Below are 22,459 nucleotides of genomic sequence, written 5' to 3'. Positions count from 1 at the left end.
TGTGTTTTGTTTGAATAAAGTCAGATGTTTGCATCGTGTCTATAGCAGCTGATCTGGTCTTTCAGTAGTGGAGTAGAAGTAGGAGTCCAGTAGAGAAATAATAGGAGATGTAGCTGGTAGTTATCATCTGAGTTAGTTACTTTGTTCAGCTTTTATATTTGTACTTTGTATTCCTTTTAGAGGATAACGTATGCAGTGTCAATTTCTCAGAAGCTTAATATAAAAACCGAGTCTTAAACTCAAGTCTGTATCTTTCTATTTTTGTATTCTCAACAATCTGGTATCAGAGCACAGTGCCTAGTGTATGCCAAAATATATGCCCAAAATGACAACATCAGAGCCAAATGAAAGCAAAGAAAATATAGTGGGTTTGAACTATCCTATGCTCACAAAGATGAAATATGTTGCATGGTCTATGAAGATAAAAGTGTTTATGCAAGCTCATGGTGTATGGGAAGCTATTGAACCGAAGAATTCTAAGGAGACTCTCGCAGAAAAAACAGATAAGTTGGCATTAGCTGCAATTTATCAAGGGATTTCAGAGGACGTTTTCCTGTCACTTGCTGAAAAGAATACGACCAAAGATGCATTGGAGGCGATTAAGGTGTTGAGTTTAGGTGTAGACAGGGTGAAGCAGGCAAAGGCTCAGACATTGAAAGGCGAATTTGAAAGTTTGAATATGAAGGAGACAGATCAGCTGGACGATTTTTGTATAAAGCTAAATGGCTTGGCGACTAATATCCGAGCCTTGGGGGAGAAAGTAGAGGAGTCATACGTGGTGAAGAAACTACTATGAGCAGTCCCAACGAAGTTCCTTCAAATTGCATAAGCCATGAACAATTTGGGAACCTAGAAGTGATGTCCGTCGAGGAGGTAATTGGTTCTCTGAAAGCTCATGAGGAGCGACTCCGTGGGTCAGGTGAAACCAGTGAAGGGAAACTGTTGTTGACAGAGAGGAATGGAAGAAAAGGGAACAGAAGGAAGACGAACAACTTTTACTCACTCGTGAGGAGTGGCAGAAGAGGTCAAGCAACTGGGGGACTCGTGGAGGTGGTGAAAACCGTAATAGAGATGGTTATCGAGGAGTACGTGATAGAAGCAAAGTAAAATATTTCAATTGCGGAGCATATGGACACTTCACAGGGGAGTGTCACAAATCACGCAAAGAGAAGAAAGCCAAGGACTCTAAACCTGAGGTAAATTTAAGTCAAGTAAATGATGATGAGCCTACACTTTTATTGGTAGAGTGTGGAGACAAGGAGAAACAGTTAGTCCTGCTAAATGAGGAGAAAATCATACCGAATCTAGTGAGTAAAACCGAGTGTAAGAGAGATCGTAACATTTGGTATTTGGATAACGGGGCTAGCAATCATATGACGGGGGAGCACTCGATATTCTAGAATTTGGATGAACGTATACTTGGGCAAGTAAAGTTTGGTGACGGATCTACGGTTAAAATTGAAGGGAAGGGTTCTGTATCTTTTGTGTGTAAAAATGGTGAAGTAAGAACTCTGAAAGATGTGTATTTCATCCCCACACTTCGAAACAATATAATAAGTCTGGGATAATTGTCCGAGGCTGGAAATAAAGTGACTCTTGAAGGTGATCATTTGTGGGTCTACGAGAAGAGTGGGATGTTATTGCTAAGAGTAAAGAGGACTATGAATCGACTGTACAAGGTGATTATGGAGTGTGATGAAGGGATGTGTCTACTAAGCAACTCAGAGGAGAAAACTTGCCTTTGGCATGCAAGGCTTGGGCACGTAAATTTCCAAGCGATGCAGCTGATGTCTAAGAATGGAATGGCTCATGAAGTGCCAGAATTCTGCAAGCCAAAAGGACTCTATAAAGGGTGTTTACTATCAAAATAGACTCGCAAGTCATTTCTAGTAAAGACAGATTTTTTGGCAAAAGGAGCTCCCGAGTTGGTACATGCTGACTTATGCGGACCTATCACGCCTGCAACTCCGGCTGGAAACAGGTACTTCCTACTGTTGGTTGACGATTTCAGTAGAATGATGTGGGTCTTTATGCTTCAAATAAAGCTGAAGCACTAGATGCTTTTATTAAATTCAAAGCACTAGTAGAGAAATAATCTACACATGGTATACAGGTGTCGAGGACGGACAGAGGTGGCGAATTTTGCTCTAAAGAATTCTCATTGTTTTGTGAAATGACTGGAATTGTGAGACACTATACTGCACCATACTCACCATAGAAGAATGGAGTTGTAGAGAGGCATAACAGGACTATGGTGGCTATGGCTCATAGCTTGTTGAAAGAACGAATTATGCCATCGTATTTCTGGGGAGAAGCAGTGAGATATGCAATTCACGTGTTGAATAGATCAACTACCAGAGCTCTATCAATGTAGACGCCATATGAATCATGGACAGGTAATAAGCCAAACCTTTAGTACTTAAGAATTTTTGGCTGTTTGGGTCACATGAAATTTCCTGCTATACATACAACTAAGTTAAGTGATAGAAGCAAAGAGGTAATCTATTTGGGAAAGGAGTCAGGCACCAAGGCATGTCGTCCGTTTGATCCTAGTGTTGGCACCGTACATGTGAGCAGGGACGTGATTTTTGAGGAAAGGAAATGATGGAATTTGTGTGAAGGTGAAATAGAGGGCATGTCCGTATCAAACATGTTCACAATAAGTGGTGTGCCTGAGAGTTCACAAGCAAATACAAGTGATGAAAATGGTGAGAATACGGTGTCAACTCCTCTGTCCAGTACTGGGAGGGTAAGTATTAACAACAACCCTTCAGGATCAAATGAAAGTGTTAATTATGGTTCCGAGACATCGAGTGATAGTAGTGAGCCTCGGAGATTCAGACTGTTGAGTGATATATACGACACAACTGAAGTCGTGGAAGCAGAAGATGAGTTACTACTCTCAAAAATTGAAGAACCTGTAAGCTATGAACAAGCAGCAAAGGAGAAGGCCTGGAGAGTGGCAATGGAGAAGGAAATCGAGGATATAGAAAGTAACAAAACATGGGAATTAATGAAATTGCCCGCAGGACAGAAGCCAATCGATTTGAAATGGGTTTTCAAAGTGAAAAAGGACACTGATGGAAAGATTATTAAACATAAGGCCAGGCTTGTCGCGAAGGGTTACATTCTGAAGTATGGACTTGATTACGAGGAAGTGTTTGCTCCGGTAGCCAGAAAGGAAACTGTACGATTACTCCTTGCTCTTGCTGCACATAATGAGTGGGAAGTCCATCATCTCGGCGTAAAATCAACATTTCTAAATGGGGTTCTATTGGAAGAAGTATTTGTAAATCAGCCAAGAGGTTTTGAAAAGGAAGATGAGGAACGAAAGGTGTATAAACTGATAAAGGCCCTTTATGGCTTGAAACAGGCACCGAGGGCCTGGTATGCTCGACTCAATAAATGCCTTACAGAACTAGGATTCACGAAGTGCCCCTTTGAGCATGTTGTCTATATCAAACATGAGGGGAACGAGACTTTGATCGTTGGCGTAGATGTTGACGACTTGTTGGTGACAGGTACAAGTATTGCAAACATCTCCAAGTTTAAGCAGCAGATGAACAATGAATTTGAGATGAGCAATATGGGAAAATTGGCGTATTACATCAGAATTGATGTTAAACAAATACATGGTCGAATTGAACTAAAACAGACAGCTTATGCTAAAAGGGTGCTTAAGAAGACGAGTTTATTTGGGTGTAATCCAGTCAAGTACCCCATGGAATCTAAAGTACAGTTACACAAGGACGAAAATGGTAAGGCTGTAGATCCTACTCAGTTCAAAAGCATGGTGGGAGGTTTGAGGTACCTCTTTCACATCAGGCCTGACTTAGCATTTTCAGTAGGAGTCGTTAGTCGCTTAATGAAAAGGCCCACGACATTGCATATCAGTGCAGTTAAGAGGATACTACGATATGTGCAGGGAACATTAAATTATGGTTTGGTGTACACTAAAACTCGAGGAGACTACCTACTAACTAGTTTTACTGATCGTGATCTTGCTGGAAATGTGGATGATCGAAAGAGTACAGGTGGTATGACTTTCTATTTAAAAGAAAGTCTGATTACTTGGGTTTCACAAAAGCAAAGATGCGTTACACAAAGCTCGTGTGAGGCTGAATTTATGGCTGGTACTTCGGCTGCTTGTCAAGTTATATGGCTGCATAAGGTTTTGAGTCAAATTTCTGAAGTAAAGGCAGGTCCTGTGATTTTTTACATCCACAATAAATCAGTGATTGATCTCACTAAAAATCCTGTGTTTCATGGTCATAGTAAACATATTGATGTTCGCTATCACTTTATCCGAGAGTGTGTAGAGCAGGGAGCAATCGTCATTAAGTATGTAAGAACTGAGGAGAAGAGAGTCGATGTGCTAACTAAGGCGCTTCACACAGCTAAGTTCGAAAAGATGAGAGATTTGTTGGGTAATAGAAATTTTGCAGACTAGTTTAGATTAAGGGGGAGTATGTTGGAATTTAATCTAAACGGTCATGTGTTTTGTTTGAATAAAGTCAGTTGTTTGCATCGTGTCTATAGCAGTTGATCTGGTCTTTCAGTAGTAGAGTAGAAGTAGGAGTCCAGTAGATAAATAATAGGAGATGTAGCTGGTAGTTATCATCTCCGTTAGTTACATTGTTCAGCTTTTATATTTGTACTTTGTATTCCTTTTAGAGGATAACATATCCAGTGTCAATTTCTCAGAAGATTAATACAAAAACCTAGTCTTAAACTCAAGTCTGTGTCTTTCTATTATTGTATTCTCAACAAATATCGGGTCACCCGACTAGCAATGAGAATAAATTAGTATCCAATACATCAAGCCAAAGTACTTTGCCTTGTCAGACTGATTGGGCATCGTACATGACTTTCCTATACATGTCACCACTCTTTTTCTACTTGTATATACACATTCCCACTATTTTTTTGAATATTTTGGTACTGGGTGTAACTTTCACTTAAAATGAAATAATCTCATGGTCTGTGAAACTATGTTGTCAGACACTTTTTGACTTTACCAAAATTTTCGTTGATCAAAAGAACTTGAAATATATGCAATATTACCGGATATAATATTGCTAGGCTATAACTGCTTTTGTTATGTAGTCATGTAGTCGGGTGCTATCAAATAATTGATAACACTACTAAAAATTGACTTTTCAGCTTTTGGAAATTAAAAATTTACAACATACTTCTGGTTCTAAAATTTCTTGTAATCATATACCACAAATTAATTAAGACTCTACCTAAGGAGCACAAATTGTTCACTTCTCTAAAATATTTTGTATAAATCATTTATTCGCTACTATGTACTAGGTATCACTCGCTGTTCCTTTGCTCGACAAATAGCTTGCCGTATCTCATGCATGTTCATGTTACCTTTTTGCCAGAGATCAGCAAGCTGAAAACACGTAGGAATTGACTTTTAGTGCAGATCGTGGAGATACCAGATTAGAAAGTAAAAGAAAGCGTAGCCTGATATTTAAATTTTACGGTCAAGCTAAACAATAAAACAACAAAAAATATATCATACTTAAAACTTAGAATAACACAATTATATTTAAACTCTGGGTTGAATAACCATGAAACTCTAATTTTAACACTCTTTCAGAAGGCGGGAACCCAGTTTTCAATCCGGTTCTCATTAGCATTTCATTTACTGAATGAAATTGAGGCCATTGTATCTTTCACATTATCGGAAAATTTTTAGAAAAATGTGAGAAAAAATGGGCACAAGTTTTTTTCACTTCATCTAAAGAACTCGGAAACACTGCGGAAGACTGTTAGTAAAATGCAAGATATAAACTATAAATAATGCTCCCTTCAATATAAAACAAAGAGAAACAAAGATAATTAGTGTACCCGATATTTTCATTAGCTTTTTTATCGGCCTAGGTCCGTAATATGTTGATTTATAGAGATTGCCAGCAGGTTGTTGTTTATAGATGAAGACGTCAAATTAAACTCACAATATCTCACCAGTTCCATTATGCATTTGAGTGGTTGGGAACAAAATAAAAAAGAAAACTATAGACTTGAAAAAAATATAGTACAAGATGGATAGTATAGTCTACCTTCACAAACAACCTTCTGACAACCGAAGAACCAATATCTTGATCAAGCCCTTGTTACAATAAAATATATGATAACACAATAATGTCTAACATGCTTCTATGAACTTCTTACATGATATTGTGCTACAATTTATACCTGAATAAATGTATCATACAATCACATAACTTCTCTTCCAAAAGGTCACTGATACTATAAGTACCTTTGGTGAGTCCAGGTGAGTCCAGGAGCCCGTACCTAAAAGTCAGAATTCATTTTGCATCAAATCACTCTAAGAATAGAAATTTGATTATTAGATGACTAGATGACTAGAATACTGTTGCAAATTAATCTTAAATTTATTATTTAGATATTTATTTTTATTTTTTTAGTAGAATTTGAATAAGTTTTTATTTAGTCTGATATAGTCAGCAAGACTAGGTCATAGTTAGTTTCAAATTTATTAGGTGATCATGGCATATATGTAGAAGTGGGGTAATGATAGGAAAGTTGTTCCTATTTTTTAATTACCACTTGCAGGAGGTTAGATTATTTTTCACTTATTTAAATAGCGCCATATGCATCAATGTAGGGTGTGGGTATTCTTTCCTTATATAAAATATAAAACAGTTGAAATTTGCTCATAGATTTTGCAGTTTTTCATCTTGTATTAATTATGTTTTCTACCGTTGGTATCCCAGCTATGTGCGATTGAGTAAATGGGCGTCAAAAAATTGCTGCTTATAAATGAAGAAATGGAAAACAACAGATGGTAGAGCTGCTAGAGATTCATGAAGAATATTTCTCAAATTGAAAAACAAAATAAAAAATACATTTTTTTGAGTTGGTCATTATGTGCACCATGAAGAAAAGTGGAGAGAAGTGCTCTAATGGTGATGGAAAGTACATCACTCGTCAATTTAAAGAGAAGTGTTCCATTAAAGATTTAGTATTGATGAGAAGTGCATTAAAAGTGTTGGTGATGAGAAGGGCATCACAAAAATGAAGAGTAGTGCTTCATAAGTTTAAGATTACACGGGTGAATGTTGGAAATTAATATTAAACTTATTATTTAGATACTTATTTTTATTTGTTTTAGTAGAATTTGAATAAGTTTGTATTTAGTCTATATAGTCAGCAAGACTAGGTCATAGTTAGTTTTAAATTTATTAGGTGATCATGGCATAGATGTAGAAGTGGAGTAGTGATAGGAAAGTTGTTCCTATTTTTTAGTTACCACTAGCAGGAGTTAGATTATTTTTCACTTATTTAAATAGCGCCATATGCATCAATGTAGGGTGTGGGTCTTCTTTCTTTATATAAAATATAAAACAATTCAGATTTGCTCACAGATTTTGCAGTTTTTCATATTGTATCAATTATGTTTTCTACAAATACAGTAGCACATAATTTGTTATTCCATATGTGGATATGTTTAAGAAGAGTCTTATTTACATAATATCATTTTACAACCTACCTTAAGCTTCGAAGAGGAAGCCTCTGATTAGTTTTATAAATTCCATTTTAATCTGTTTAAAATTGTTGCAGTTTGCTTGACTACCATACAAGTTTAAAAAGAAACTTATTTAATATAAATAGCAAATTAATTTTAATAAAATACATATGACACGTCCATTTTATGATTTGGAAAGGAAAATGTGGGGACTGAGAATAACAAATAGTTTTTTAGGAGGGAGCAATTTCTAAATTTTTCACTAAAAATTATGAGAAGTACAAATTTAAAATTTCGTATAAATGTATCAATATTTGCTTCAATGCTTGCCAATCAAAGTTGCCAAAATATTCGTGCATTATTGTTTTTTAAACTTGATGAAAAATTATATCCGTATTATTGTTTTTTAAACTTGATGAAAAATTATATCCGTTTAATAGAGATGTTCGCATGTTTTCCATTTTAGGAGTGGGCCAAAGGGTGCTCGCTACTCCGGTTGGCACCAGTAAGCCTTCAATGGTAGTCAATAATAGTGTCATGCGGCATCTTACAAAAGACATTTTGGCAATTTTGTTAGCATCCCATTGCAGATATTCTATATAGTACATAAATTGTATTATTAGTCCATCACCTCACTAAAAAATAGAACATAAATAAAATAATAGAAATGAAGAAAATTGAAATATAAAATATTAGGCTTTTTAGAAAGTGAAAAAGTGACATATTAAATAGGCGTTCATCCGCTCACAACTTGAACAACGAAGGGCTATATAGGCCTCTATTGGACACGTGGCCCAAAAGAAAAGTTTTTGAACAATAATTTATTAATAATTATGATTTAGTTTGTCATGATCGTATCTAGTGACACCACCTCCTATGTGTGGGAATATTTTATTTTTATATATAGGTGCATAGACATATTTAATATATAAGTATATAGATCAAGACTAGACAATCTTTTTCAATGACAACCGAAGACGATCAATTAATTCTTCAGATATTTTCCCCTCATTCAGTTCGTGCATTTCCGGCATTAATGGAGATGATACAGCTAGTTGAGTGACATGATACAAACCGGTGAATAGATACATAGTGCTTGAGGTCTAAAAAGGGAAGGGATATAGAGTGTGTGAGCATGTCATATATAAGGTAAACATTTTTCCATATTTTTCCTTACCGTCCACTTAGCAATTTTTTCAGCTTATCTTTCAGCTCAAGACACAAGCGGACTTTTTTATTTGTCGAAGAAGCATCCGCTCCCTGGACATCTAAAAGCGGTGTCTTCGCTGCACCTGAAAGCATAGTCACTCAATTCAGGTACGAGTTTTAGTTTCGTTCGATTCCGGGGACGGAATCCTTTTTAAGGGGATATATATATAATATACGTATAATTTAGATAAGATTAATGATAATAATAATAATAATAATAATAATAATAATAATAATAATAATAATAATAATAAGAGTTTGATGTGATTAATAAAACAATGTTAATGGATAATATATTTATAAATAAGAAAATAGGTAGGAATAATAATTAGTAAATTTAATTAAGAACTACAATTCTAGTAATTTTAGGATATTTAAAGTCCTATATATACACGACCTCTCTGTCCAATTAAAAGGTGAACCCTAATATTAAAAACAGAATCATTAAGTCGCGCAACGGGGAAGCTTTGTAAAGAAAGGGGCGGAAGAGATCTTTTCTCCGGGAGTAATAAAAACAAGGTACTCCTTTTGGGTCATCTTGTTGATAAAACCGTACATATAACCTATTACTTTATTAGTATAATGTTTGCTTGTTTTTTTTATTCAAGTACAATAACATCTCATGTATGTTTCTATTATAAAATATATCATGTATATTAATTTAATGACCTTTAGTTGATTGAAGATATGTTTTCATATTTCTCTAAACCATTAATATCTTCGGGTGATTATTTGAAAAAAAATAAATTACTTCTTAATTAGTTATTATTTTGGTTTAATCTTTGGTACATGATTTTATAATGGGTTTAAAGACTGTATTAGCGGTTATGTAACACATGTTAATGTTTTGAAGAAGAAAAAAAAAGATGTTTAATTAATTATACATTTATTTCTTCATTCTTAATTTAGTTTTGGTTTTATTTATGTTAAATAATTTCTAAACTAATAAGTATGATTAGTTAGTCATGATAGTACAGGAGCTTCCGAATTTTAGTATTTCGCAGTAAGCCATGTAGACCATGATTTATACATTGTTTATTATTTATTAACGATATCATGCTCCTGGCATAAGACTAGACTAGCATATATACATTCATGTGAATTTCGTGGACCTAGTTAATTAGTATATATTAAAACTGTGACCGGAAGGGCGTGTACCATGTTTCGAGGCTAGTAGCATGATAAAGAAATTGAATAAGCAATTTTTAAGTAGTTATGATTATTTAATAAATAATTACATAAAATGTATATCAATCCTAAATTATAAATTTGTATTTAGATTGCGGGTCGGGGATTTACCAGATTGTTTGCGGATCTTGATAGTATTTTAGTTTCGATATTCCAGGTACGGATTTTGTCCCCTTTTTATGCAGCGCTCATCTTCTTAGAAATTTTAATATCTCTACTTTGTTGAATTTCATATTTTATTCGCTCTGTTAAAATTGTTTGGATATTTTGACTTTCGAAAATTATTGTAGAATTTGATTTAAAAAAAATTTATAAATATCTGTTTATGCGATTTTCAAAATTATTTATGACACCCTCTGCTTTGGAAATCTGAATTATTTGTCTCAGGTGATTTTTAAATTCTATGAGAAATATTATTTTTCATTTGAACTCTTAGTGTGATTTAGGGTATACCGAGTTAACCAGCTGTAGGGGTACTACAACCATGTCATTGCGGCACCAGTGACATGACACTTCCGTGACAGTATGATTGGTCACGGCGTATCCTTCTGTTAGCTCTTGGGAGGAGCTTTTGCACATTTGATATTTGTTCAGGATACGTGGGTGCACCCAGAGTTTGATTTGTGATTTGATTTATGGTGACGTTGTATATGCCGTACACGTTATTTATTTTGTTGCACACATTAGGTACCCTATGATGTGTGTATTTGTATCTGTTCTGATCTCGGTATGAAATATCCTAACCCCTCGTTGCTTCAGCCTTACTTATTTTTTTAAAATTGTTGTTTCATTATAAATTGCTGATTATTTATTTCTGATCTCTTGTTTTATAAATTGTATTCCAAATCCGTACTGGGCGTTTGGCTCATGCCGTATTCTTTTTCTGGCAGGTGCTTAGGGGGATCTGGGACTGTGTGATGGAGAGCTGCCCTTTATTTCGTTTTTAGGATTTCAGACTTCTATCATTATTTAGACTTAATTTCTTATTAGAGATTTCAGCATTTATATTATTGGTTTAGACATTTTGGAGATTTAATATCATTTTAGACTGTTAAATTATTGTTAGAAATATATTAGTGCTCTGTTTGCAGGTTTTTGGATTTTAAGTAATATCTCCCTTCTATTTTAAGAAGGGGGTGTGACAGAGATGGCATCAGAGCTTAGGTTCTTTCTTGTAGAAAGCCTACTTAGGTTAACCTGTGAGTTTAGGTAGACGATAGGATGGGTGTTCTATTTAATTTTATTTCATTCTGCTCCTTATCATTTAATTCTGCTTCATCATTCTAAAATCTGTTTATAACTACTTCATCATATTTATTCTCGTAATCTTCATTCGTTCGCTATCTTATATTGTAGATGCCTCCTAGACGTGATCCTTTTCATATTGACCCCGCTCAGCTTACTGAGATGATAGGGCAAGCAGTGGCTCAGGCTGTACAGCAGGCTTTGGCAAACCAAGGAAATCGGAATGGAGAGGGAAATCATAATGGAGAAGGAAATCAGAATGGCGATGGAAACCAGAATGGACAAGGAAATCAGAATGGCAATGGGAATCAGAATCAGAATGGTCAGGGCCATCAGCTGGAGCCGTTTGTATGGTTGGAGAGGTTTGTGAAGCAGAAACCAGACTCTTTTAGTACAGCACCGACTCCCATTGATGCTGAAAATTGGATTGTTCATCTTGAGAAGATTTTTGATGCACTGGGTTGTGATGAGATTCAGAAGGTCAGGTTAGCTGTGTATAAGTTGGAGGGTGATGCTCAGAGATGGTGGAGAGGAGTGAAAGCTACTAGAGGGGAACAGTATACAGAGGCTTTAGAATGGCAGGGATTCAAGGAAGTATTCTATGAGCAGTATTTCTCTAATGCTGACAGAGAGGCTTATTTGAGGGAGTTTCATTCTATTATGCAGCATCAGGATGAGAGCATTACTGATTATATGGCGAGGTTTATAAGGTTGGCTGGATTTGCTGGGACAGTTGCAGGGACTGCTGCGCAGCAGGCTGATAAATTTAAATGGGGGTTGAAGTCTCATCTGAGGGGTTCTATAATTTCTTTTAAATTTGATAATATGGCAGAGGCGGCTGATGCAGCAAAGGATGTTGAGAAGGAGCACATAGATTTCAGGACTTCCAGGTCTAACAGTGGTAGTAAGAGGACTAGGGATGATCAGGGTTTTGCACAGGGTAGACAGTGGTATGGAGGCCAGAATGGTCAGCAGGGACAGTGGCGCGGACAGAATCAGAATAGGGGTGGTCAGTCATTCCACTGCCGAAATCAGTATGTTGGTCAGAATCAGAATCAGCAGTTTCAACGACAGAAGCAGCCTAGGCAGTGGCAGAATCGTCAGCAGGGGCAGAGCCGTTACTCAGTATATGGGGGAAACCCCAATATGATTCCAGTGGCTCCTTGTGCTACATGTGGTGGACATCATCCAGGTAGAGCTTGTTACAGATAGACTGGGGCTTGTTTCTTGTGTGGTAGCATGTCCCATAGGTCAAAGGATTGCACAGTGTCACGCAACCCTGGTGGAGGAGGAGCTGGCGGTGGTAGTGGAAGTGGAAGTTAGCAGAATCCTACAGCCAGAGTGTTTGCATTGACGGCAAATCAGGCAGCAGCTAATTCAGGTACCATTTCAGGAACACTTCTTGTTGGTAGACGTGATGCTTATGTGTTATTTGATACTGGTTCAACCCATTCTGTTGTGTCTTTATCGTTTGTTCGTCATCTTGACGTTGCACCTTCATTATTATATCCTCATATGTCTATTTCTACCCCGATGGGGAATTCTGTTGTTATTTCTGATGTGTATCGAGAGTGTCCGATAGCTATTGGAGATAGAAATTATAAGGTTAACTTGCTTCCGATGGAGATGCATGACTTTGATGTTATCTTGGGTATGGATTGGTTGAGTGAACATCGTGCCACAATTGATTGTCAAGGAAAAAGGGTGATCTTTGGGGATGCAGACAAACCAGAATTTTTATACCAAGGGTCTCGGCCGAAGGGGGATGTTAAGTTAATTTCTACTCTAAAGGCGAGTAAATTGTTGTCTAAGGGCTGTGATGGCTACCTTGCTTTCGTGAAGGATACATCGAGGGATGAACCTCGCATCGAGGATTATCCAGTTGTGAGGGAGTATGAAGATGTGTTCCCCGACGAGCTACCAGGTTTGCCACCACATAGAGAGGTGGAGTTTACTATTGAACTTGTTCCAGGTGTCGAGCCTATTTCTAAGGCGCCTTACCGTATGGCACCACTTGAGTTACAAGAATTGAAGGAGCAGCTACAAGAGTTGTTGGATAGGGGATTTATTAGGCCAAGTGTGTCTCCTTGGGGCGCTCCTGTGCTTTTTGTGAAGAAGAAGGATGGTTCCATGAGGTTGTGCATTGACTACAGGGAGTTGAATAAGGTGACTGTGAGAAACAGGTATCCTTTGCCACGCATTGATGACTTGTTTGATCAGTTGCAAGGGGCGAAGTATTTTTCGAAGATAGATTTGAGATCTGGTTACCATCAGTTAAGAGTTAGGGAGGAAGACATTCCGAAGACTGCATTTCGCACTCGTTATGGTCATTATGAGTTTCTCGTGATGTCCTTTGGGTTGACGAATGCACCAGCGGTATTTATGGATTTGATGAATCGGGTCTTTCATGATTATCTGGATAAATTTGTGGTGGTCTTCATCGATGATATCTTGATATACTCTAGGAGCAGAGAGGAGCATGATGAGCATTTACGTACTGTACTTGATATTTTGAGGGAGAAGAAGTTGTTTGCGAAATTTTCCAAGTGTGAATTCTGGTTGGAGGAAGTGGCATTCTTGGGGCATATTGTGTCTGGTAGGGGCATTGAGTTGGATCATGCGAAAGTCGAGGCTATTACTAATTGGCCCAGACCTAGCAATGTGACGGAGGTAAGGAGTTTCTTGGGTTTGGCAGGCTACTACAGGCGTTTTGTGGAAGGTTTCTCTTCCATAGCTTTACCATTGACTCAGCTAATGAGGATGGGAATTAAGTTCGAGTGGAATGATGATCGTGAGAAGAGCTTAAAAGAGTTAAAGAAGAGGTTGGTGTCAGCTCCAATACTTGTGTTGCCATCAGGAAGTGGAGGTTTTCAGGTTTATAGTGATGCTTCTAAGAGAGGATTGGGGTGTGTGCTTATGCAGCATGGGAAAGTGATTTCTTACGCCTCTAGGCAACTTAAACCTTATGAGGTGAACTATCCTACCCATGACTTGGAGTTAGCGGCTGTGGTATTTGCTTTGAAAATCTGGAGACACTATCTTTATGGAGAGACTTGTGACATCTTTACTGATCACAAGAGTCTCAAATACATCTTTACTCAGAAGGAGCTTAACATAAGGCAGCGGAGGTGGCTTGAACTTCTTAAGGATTATGATGCAATTATTCAGTACCATCCGGGGAAGGCGAATGTAGTGGCAGACGCTCTTAGTAGGAAGAACTTGGGGAGTCTTGCATCTCTCATTACTCAGCCGCACCTTATTTCAGATTTGGAGCACTTGGGTGTTGAGTTGTATGTTAGAGGATCAAGTGGTAGCATTGCAAATTTGAAAGTGGAACCGAATCTTGTTTCAAGGGTTAAGGAAGCTCAGAAGAGTGATACAGGTTTGGAAGCTATTAGATCCGAGGTGGCAGGTGGAAAGCAAAAACACTTTCTTGTTGATGATGAGGGCGTGATATGGTTGGGTGGAAAATTGTGCGTGCCCGCAGACCCGACGATTTGTGAGGAAATTTTGAAGGAGGCTCATAGTTCTTCATTTTCTATTCATCCAGGTTCTACGAAGATGTATGGAGATTTGAAGAAGCACTTCTGGTGGAATGAAATGAAGGGAGATATAGCAGAATTTATGGGAAAATGTCTTACATGTCAACAAGTGAAGATAGACCATCAGAGGCCTAGTGGATTGTTGCAGCAGCTAGATATTCCAGTTTGGAAGTGGCAAAACATTACTATGGATTTTGTGACTCATTTGTCGAGGACTTTCAAGAAGAACGATGTCATATGGGTGGTGGTTGATAGACTCACTAAGTCCGCTCACTTCTTGCCTATTAGAGAGACTACTCCTGTTCACGAGTTGGCAGAGATTTTTCAGCGAGATATTGTTAGGCTTCATGGTGTGCCTGTGTCGATAGTTTCTGACAGAGATACGAGGTTTACATCATATTTTTGGAATGGATTCCAGCAAGTTTGGGGTACAAGGCTTAATTTTAGTACAGATTTTCATCCGCAGACCGATGGACAGTCAGAAAGGACGATTCAGACGTTAGAGGATATGTTGAGGGCATGTGCTTTGGAGTGGACAGGTGACTGGGATAAGTATTTGTATCTTGTTGAGTTTACGTATAATAACAGTTGGCACGCGAGTATTGGTATGCCACCATTTGAAGCTTTGTATGGTAGGAGATGTAGGGCACCATCTTGTTGGGATGAGGTTGGTGAGAGAGTAATTGAAGGGCCAGAGTTGGTTAGAATCACTAATGAGAAGGTAGAGAAAGTTAAAGAAAGTTTGAAGGAATCTCGATCTCGTCAAAAGAGTTACGCGGACCAACATAGGAAGTTTGGGGGATTTGAGCTAGGTGATCATGTGTTCTTAAAAGTGTCGCCTTGTAAGGGTGTGAAGCATTTTGGTATGAAGGGAAAGCTTAGTCTGAGATACGTTGGCCCTTTTGATGTTATGGAGAAAGTTGGGGAAGTATCTTATAGAATTGCATTGCCACCACAACTATCTCATGTGCATAATGTGTTTCATGTGTCGGTTTTGAGGGGCTACAAATATCATCCATTACATTTAGTTCAGTATCCATTACATAAGATTAGAGAGGATCTTTCTTGTGAGGAGGAAGCTGAGGCTATCTTAGATCGAGAGGAGCGAGTTTTGAGGAAGAACACCATTCCGTTTGTGAAAGTTTTGTGGAAAAATCATTCGAAAAGAGAGGCTACTTGGGAATTAGAAGAATCTATTCGTGAGAAATATCCGCATTTGTTCGATTCAGGTACGAGTTTTAGTTTCGTTCGATTCCGGGGACGGAATCCTTTTTAAGGGGATATATATGTAATATACGTGTAATTTAGATAAGGTTAATGATAATAATAATAATAATAATAATAATAATAATAAGAGTTTGATGTGATTAATAAAACAATGTTAATGGATAATATAATTATAAATAAGAAAATAGTTAGGAATAATAATTAGTAAATTTAATTAAGAACTACAATTCTAGTAATTTTAGGATATTTAAAGTCCTATATATACACGACCTCTCTGTCCAATTAAAAGGTGAACCCTAATATTAAAAACAGAATCATTAAGTCGCGCAACGGGGAAGCTTGGTAAAGAAAGGGGCGGAAGAGATCTTTTCTCCGGGAGTAATAAAAACAAGGTACTCCTTTTGGGTCATCTTGTTGATAAAACCGTACATATAACCTATTACTTTATTAGTATAATGTTTGCTTGTTTTTTTTATTCAAGTACAATAACATCTCATGTGTGTTTCTATTATAAAATATATCATGTATATTAATTTAATGACCTTTAGTTGATTAAAGATATGTTTTCATATTTCTCTAAACCATTAATATCTTCGGGTGATTATTTGAAAAAAAATAAATTACTTCTTAATTAGTTATTATTTTGGTTTAATCTTTGGTACATGATTTTATAATGGGTTTAAAGACTGTATTAGCGGTTATGTAACACATGTTAATATTTTGAAGAAGAAAAAAAAAGATGTTTAATTAATTATACATTTATTTCTTCATTCTTAATTTAGTTTTGGTTTTATTTATGTTAAATAATTTCTAAACTAATAAGTATGATTAGTTAGTCATGATAGTACAGGAGCTTCCGAATTTTAGTATTTTGCAGTAAGCCATGTAGACCATGATTTATACATTGTTTATTATTTATTAATAATATCATGCTCCTGGCATAAGACTAGACTAGCATATATACATTCATGTGAATTTCGTGGACCTAGTTAATTAGTATATATTAAAACTGTGACCGGAAGGGCGTGTACCATGTTTCGAGGCTAGTAGCGTGATAAAGAAATTGAATAAGCAATTTTTAAGTAGTTATGATTATTTAATAAATAATTACATAAAATGTATATCAATCCTAAATTATAAATTTGTATTTAGATTGCAGGTCGGGGATTTACCAGATTGTTTGTGGATCTTGATAGTATTTTAGTTTCGATATTCCAGGTACGGATTTTGTCCCCTTTTTATTCAGCGCTCATCTTCTTAGAAATTTTAATATTTCTGCTTTGTTGAATTTCATATTTTATTCGCTCTGTTAAAATTGTTTGGATATTTTGACTTTCGAAAATTATTGTAGAATTTGATTTAAAAAAAAATTATAAATATCTGTTTATGCGATTTTCAAAATTATTTATGACACCCTCTGCTTTGGAAATCTGAATTATTTGTCTCAGGTGATTTTTAAATTCTATGAGAAATATTATTTTTCATTTGAACTCTTAGTGTGATTTAGGGTATACCGAGTTAACCAGCTGTAGGGGTACTACAGCCATGTCATTGCGGCACCAGTGACATGACACTTCCGTGACAGTGTGATTGGTCACGGCGTATCCTTCTGTTAGCTCTTGGGAGGAGCTTTTGCGCATTTGATATTTGTTCAGGATACGTGGGTGCACCCAGAGTTTGATTTGTGATTTGATTTATGGTGACGTTGTATATGCCGTACACGTTATTCATTTTGTTGCACGCATTAGGTACCCTATGATGTGTGTATTTGTATCTGTTCTGATCTCGGTATGAAATATCCTAACCCCTCGTTGCTTCAGCCTTACTTATTTTTTTAAAATTGTTGTTTCATTATAAATTGCTGATTATTTATTTCTGATCTCTTTTTTTATAAATTGTATTCCAAATCCGTACTGGGCGTTTGGCTCATGCCGTATTCTTTTTCTGGCAGGTGCTTAGGGGGATCTGGGACTGTGTGATAGATAGCTGCCCTTTATTTCGTTTTTAGGATTTCAGACTTCTATCATTATTTAGACTTAATTTCTTATTAGAGATTTCAGCATTTATATTATTGGTTTAGATATTTTGGAGATTTAATATCATTTTAGACTGTTAAATTATTGTTAGAAATATATTAGTGCTCTGTTTGCAGGTTTTTGGATTTTAAGTAATATCTCCCTTCTATTTTAAGAAGGGGGTGTGACAGTACGTTATGAAGATTTCATGAATAATATATTCACATATTATAATAAGTATTATTACATTCTCATATTATAATAAATATTATTACAGTGCAAGGATCTAGCCCAGGGAGTTGTTAACCAGATTAATGGATTTAATTGGCACTTTAATGGATTTATTATCATATGGAAACATTATACTCAAATTATATGCTAGATTATAAAGAAATGTTAGGGAAAGGGTAATATCTTGTGTATATGAATTTTATTCAAAATTCTGCATTGGGGCCATGCCTCTATATTTCTAACAAAACAATTACATTACTGCTTATGTCATGTTGCTTGGAGTAATTTAATATTAATTAATATTTGACAAGCCCCCACACAGAAAGACCATCTTTGGATTGTGGACTCTTCTTGGGATTGAATGCCCCAGAGTGTTGTGGATATCTACTCTATAAATTCAAAATCAACTGAAGTACACAAATGCTTTCTAACAAAAAACTGATCAAGTAAAAATCAGCACAAACACCACATGAAAATAGTACATCATCTAAATGCGTAACAAACAATTATCAAAATTGTTAGTGTATCAAGTCTTACCCCCTCCTTTTGGTTTTCATCTGAAGAATGGTCAGATACGGCCTCACCAGCCTCACGCTTTAATTTTTTCGAAGAAATGATATTTGTCATGCCGGGTATGAAGTCCACATAAAACCTCTCTCTGCGATTGGCGCCATCAGCACAGAGAACACCAACATTTGTCTTTTGGGCATCCATGATGAAGCAATTAAGATAGAAAAATGAGGAAAGCAGCGAAATGTAATTCTAAAAATGGGGTGTACGATACCGAGCAAGATGTTAAGTAAATTGATAGCAGAATAAACCTGAGTGCATATAGATTTAGAGATGGAGGTAGATATAGAGAGTAAATGAAGGCCTTGTCTTCTTGTTTCATATTTCAAGGGTGCTTGGTTGTAAGCTTGGGTCTTTGCGAGGATTCTGCCTTATAAACAAATTAACCAAACACTTGCATACTTATAAGAATTCATCTACTTATCAATTTTAAGTCACTTATTAATTTAAGTGATAAGTTACTTATTTTAAAATAAAAAATATTTACAAAATGATATTATTATTTTTAATTATTTTTATATCATAAAAGTATAATTAAATAGAAATTAATAAAAATAAAATATTATTTCAAGAATAATTATATAAGATACTTTTATTTTTAGTATATAAATGAAAAATATTCCAAAATTTTTATAACACATTATTCCCCCTATTTATAATAATTAATTTCTTTCTTCTTTTCTCACTTATTCTTAAAACAACAAGAATTATGATGGCATACACAATTATTAGTATTTCTTAATTTATAAATAAATTTATTTCACCCTATTGAGAATAAATGGTAATTACAAATATCATTTAAATTTTATAAATAATAAAATGACAGATGTTTTTTAAACTTCAAAACATTTGATTTTTCTTGTAAAATACCTCTTTTCAATTCTAGACGGTTTGCTTTCTAACTTCTGTAACTTAGGCCCTGTAAAGGCTATAAATGGACCTTGTATCAGAGAATATGGTGACACACCAATATATAAAAATCATCACTTTCTCCAACTTGGAAATCTTTTTTTATGTCTTTTTTATTTATTGTATCACAAGATAAGAGATTGTGTTAAAAATATATTTGATGGTTACCAAATTTATTATCATTATTTATCTCATTGATACGGCAGTTTATCCACAAAAGTCATCATTATTTGTTTGCTTATCAAGTTCCAAATGAGGAGTTTATTCATCTCATTAAAGAGATAAGGTTGGAGTATTTTAATAATTAGTAGCTATCAATTATAGTGTATATATATATATATATTAATATTTATATATATCATCATATGTTTAACTAATAGGGTAGCTATTTCACTATATAAACACATATAGGATTACACTTTATGTATAATAGCTCTCAATAATTGTTCATCCTTTAAAAGATGACTTTGTAACAAGTTTACGGTTTTTGTTTATTAATACAAAAGTTATTCTCTATATTACCCTGTATATTATCTTTTTAATTCTTACACAGTATTCAACAACTAACTGGTATCAAAGCCGATCTGTTGCCACTAGGTGAAAAGTACTCGTACACAATATTTTTTAATGCATCAATTGCCTAACAAAACATTGCATTAAGCCTCTTTTTGAAGTATGCACAGAAAATTGGGGTTTGCACCTGCCAGTATTGGATTTGACCCATACTAGAACGTTTATTTGCCATCAACTACAACACTAAAAATTATTACATTAACAACATATTGCAACATAATAATCGTGTAATGAAACACCAACTAGCGTTGCATAAACATTAAACGGACACGTCAGTAGTGTGTCCCGCAATAATTAATATATATATATATATGTATATATATACCTTCAATTAAATTATTTTTTGGACATATGATTAAATGTGGTTTCCTTGGTCTCACTGGCTATATCTTTGTCAATAGTAAATGTGGTTTACTTGGTCTCCAAGAATCCCTCTTTTCACTAATATAGATTCCACCAATTTCAGGCGAATGGAGGTAATCTTTCACATACTTTGCAATCTTAATATAAGATAACTTGCAATTATCAGTTCCAGCCTCACCTCGTTGAACCTTGCAATTATCCTCTGCGCACACTTCACGTAAAGCTCTATTCTTGGCCCCTTAACTTGGTACCCCCCATTTATCTAATAGACAAAGATCATGGAGTCACTGAACACATTCAAATTCTGAACTTTCATTTCCAAAGCTAGCTTGAGACCATTGATCAGGGCCTCATACTCAGCATCATTGTTGGTTACATAGAAGGCCAGTGTGGTCGCATGTTTGATCTTGTGGGCCTCCGTGCTGATTAGCTCAATTTCAGCTCCTGCCCCATCTCCATTAGAGGCGCTATCCACAAATAGGCTCCAACATGGGGAACTATTTTGGTTTTTCAGCCTAACCTCCTGTGCACTAGGCATGACAACAAGAGCTTCCTTCTCCACTTCCTGATGTGGAGGAAATTCATGGACAAAATCGGCCAAGGCTTGGCCTTTGATTGCGATTCATCACTTATAATCCACCTCGAACTAGATGAGCTCAACCGTTCGCATTAACATTCACCATAAGTCTCCGGATTGTGCATTACCTGCCTGAGGGGATAGGAAGTTCGTACTTCTATCCTGTGCGCCTGAAAATATGGTCTGAGCTTTCGAGAGGCCAGGATCAAAACATATGCTAATTTCTTGAGACTTGTGTACCGAGTCTCCGCGTCGGCTAGCCTCTTACTCATATAGTATACAGGGAGCTGGATACCATCTTCCTTTTGGACCAATACAGCACTTAGTGCAAAGTTAGAGACGGCCAAGTATAGGACCAGAATCTCTCCTGCCTTTGGGTCGGACAATATTAGGGGACTATTGAGATGCTTCTATATATTCGTTAAGGCTTCCTCACACTTTTCTGTTCACTAAAACTTTCTCCCCACTCCTTTAATTACTTTGAAGAACTCCTGGTATTTGTCGGAGGACTTTGAGATGAAGCGGTTTAGGGAAGCCACTCGTCCCGTTAAGCTTTGGACATCCTTCACCTGTCGTGGGATCTCATCTCGAGTAAAGCTCATGTCTTGGAGGGGTTGGTCTCAATGCCCTTGTGGTTGAAAATAAATCCCAAAAACTTTCCAGACTCGACCCCGAACACACATTTCTGAGGGTTGAGCTTCATCTTGTACTCTCTCAGGATCTGGAACAGTTCTGATAGGTAGCGGACATGATCCTTTGATCCCTTTGACTTTACCAGCATATCATCCACATACGCCTCCATAGTCTTCCGTAATTGTCGCTCGAACATCTTGTTTACCAGCCTCTGGTAGGTTGCTCCAGCGTTAAGGAGCCAGAAAGGCATTTCAATATAACAATAGAGGCCCTCATAAGTAATAAAGGAGGTGTGCTCTTGATCTGGCCTATATATTTGAATTTGGTTATATCCCGAATAAGCATCCATAAAACTAAGTAATGTGTGCCAAGCTGTGGAATCAACCAACTGGTGGATTCGGGGTGGAGGAAAACTATCCTTTGGGCATGATTTGTTTAGGTCAGTGAAGTCCACACATGTCCTCCATTTTCCATTTGGTTTCTTGACAAGCACTAGGTTGGCCAGCCACATGGGGTACAAGGCTTCCTATAAATGCCCTGCCTCCATCAGTCTATCTACCACTTCTTTGAGGGCCTCTTCCCTCTCTCCACTTATTGGCCGCCTCTTTTGTCTCACCCCTTCTTATTTGGATCTAAGTTGAGCTGGTGGCACATGATGATATTCAAGTCAATC

At 36.3% G+C, this 22,459-nt stretch overlaps 1 protein-coding gene across 1 annotated transcript; it reads left to right on the top strand.

The window, feature by feature from the left end:
* The first annotated feature begins 11,257 nt into the window (after window positions 1-11,257).
* LOC141690960 (uncharacterized) lies at window positions 11,258-20,284 on the top strand. Its single transcript, XM_074495712.1, has 8 exons — window positions 11,258-11,575; window positions 11,624-12,338; window positions 12,385-12,464; window positions 12,512-13,271; window positions 13,716-13,968; window positions 14,500-14,619; window positions 14,977-15,264; window positions 20,194-20,284. The coding sequence occupies exons 1-8, from the start codon at window positions 11,258-11,260 to the stop codon at window positions 20,282-20,284; spliced, it is 2,625 nt and encodes an 874-aa protein (XP_074351813.1).
* The last annotated feature ends 2,175 nt before the right edge of the window (window positions 20,285-22,459 follow it).

The sequence above is a fragment of the Apium graveolens genome, chromosome 10 (assembly GCF_009905375.1).
Source record: "Apium graveolens cultivar Ventura chromosome 10, ASM990537v1, whole genome shotgun sequence".
NCBI classification, from domain to species: domain Eukaryota; kingdom Viridiplantae; phylum Streptophyta; class Magnoliopsida; order Apiales; family Apiaceae; genus Apium; species Apium graveolens.
This window is presented reverse-complemented; position numbering and strand designations above follow the sequence as displayed.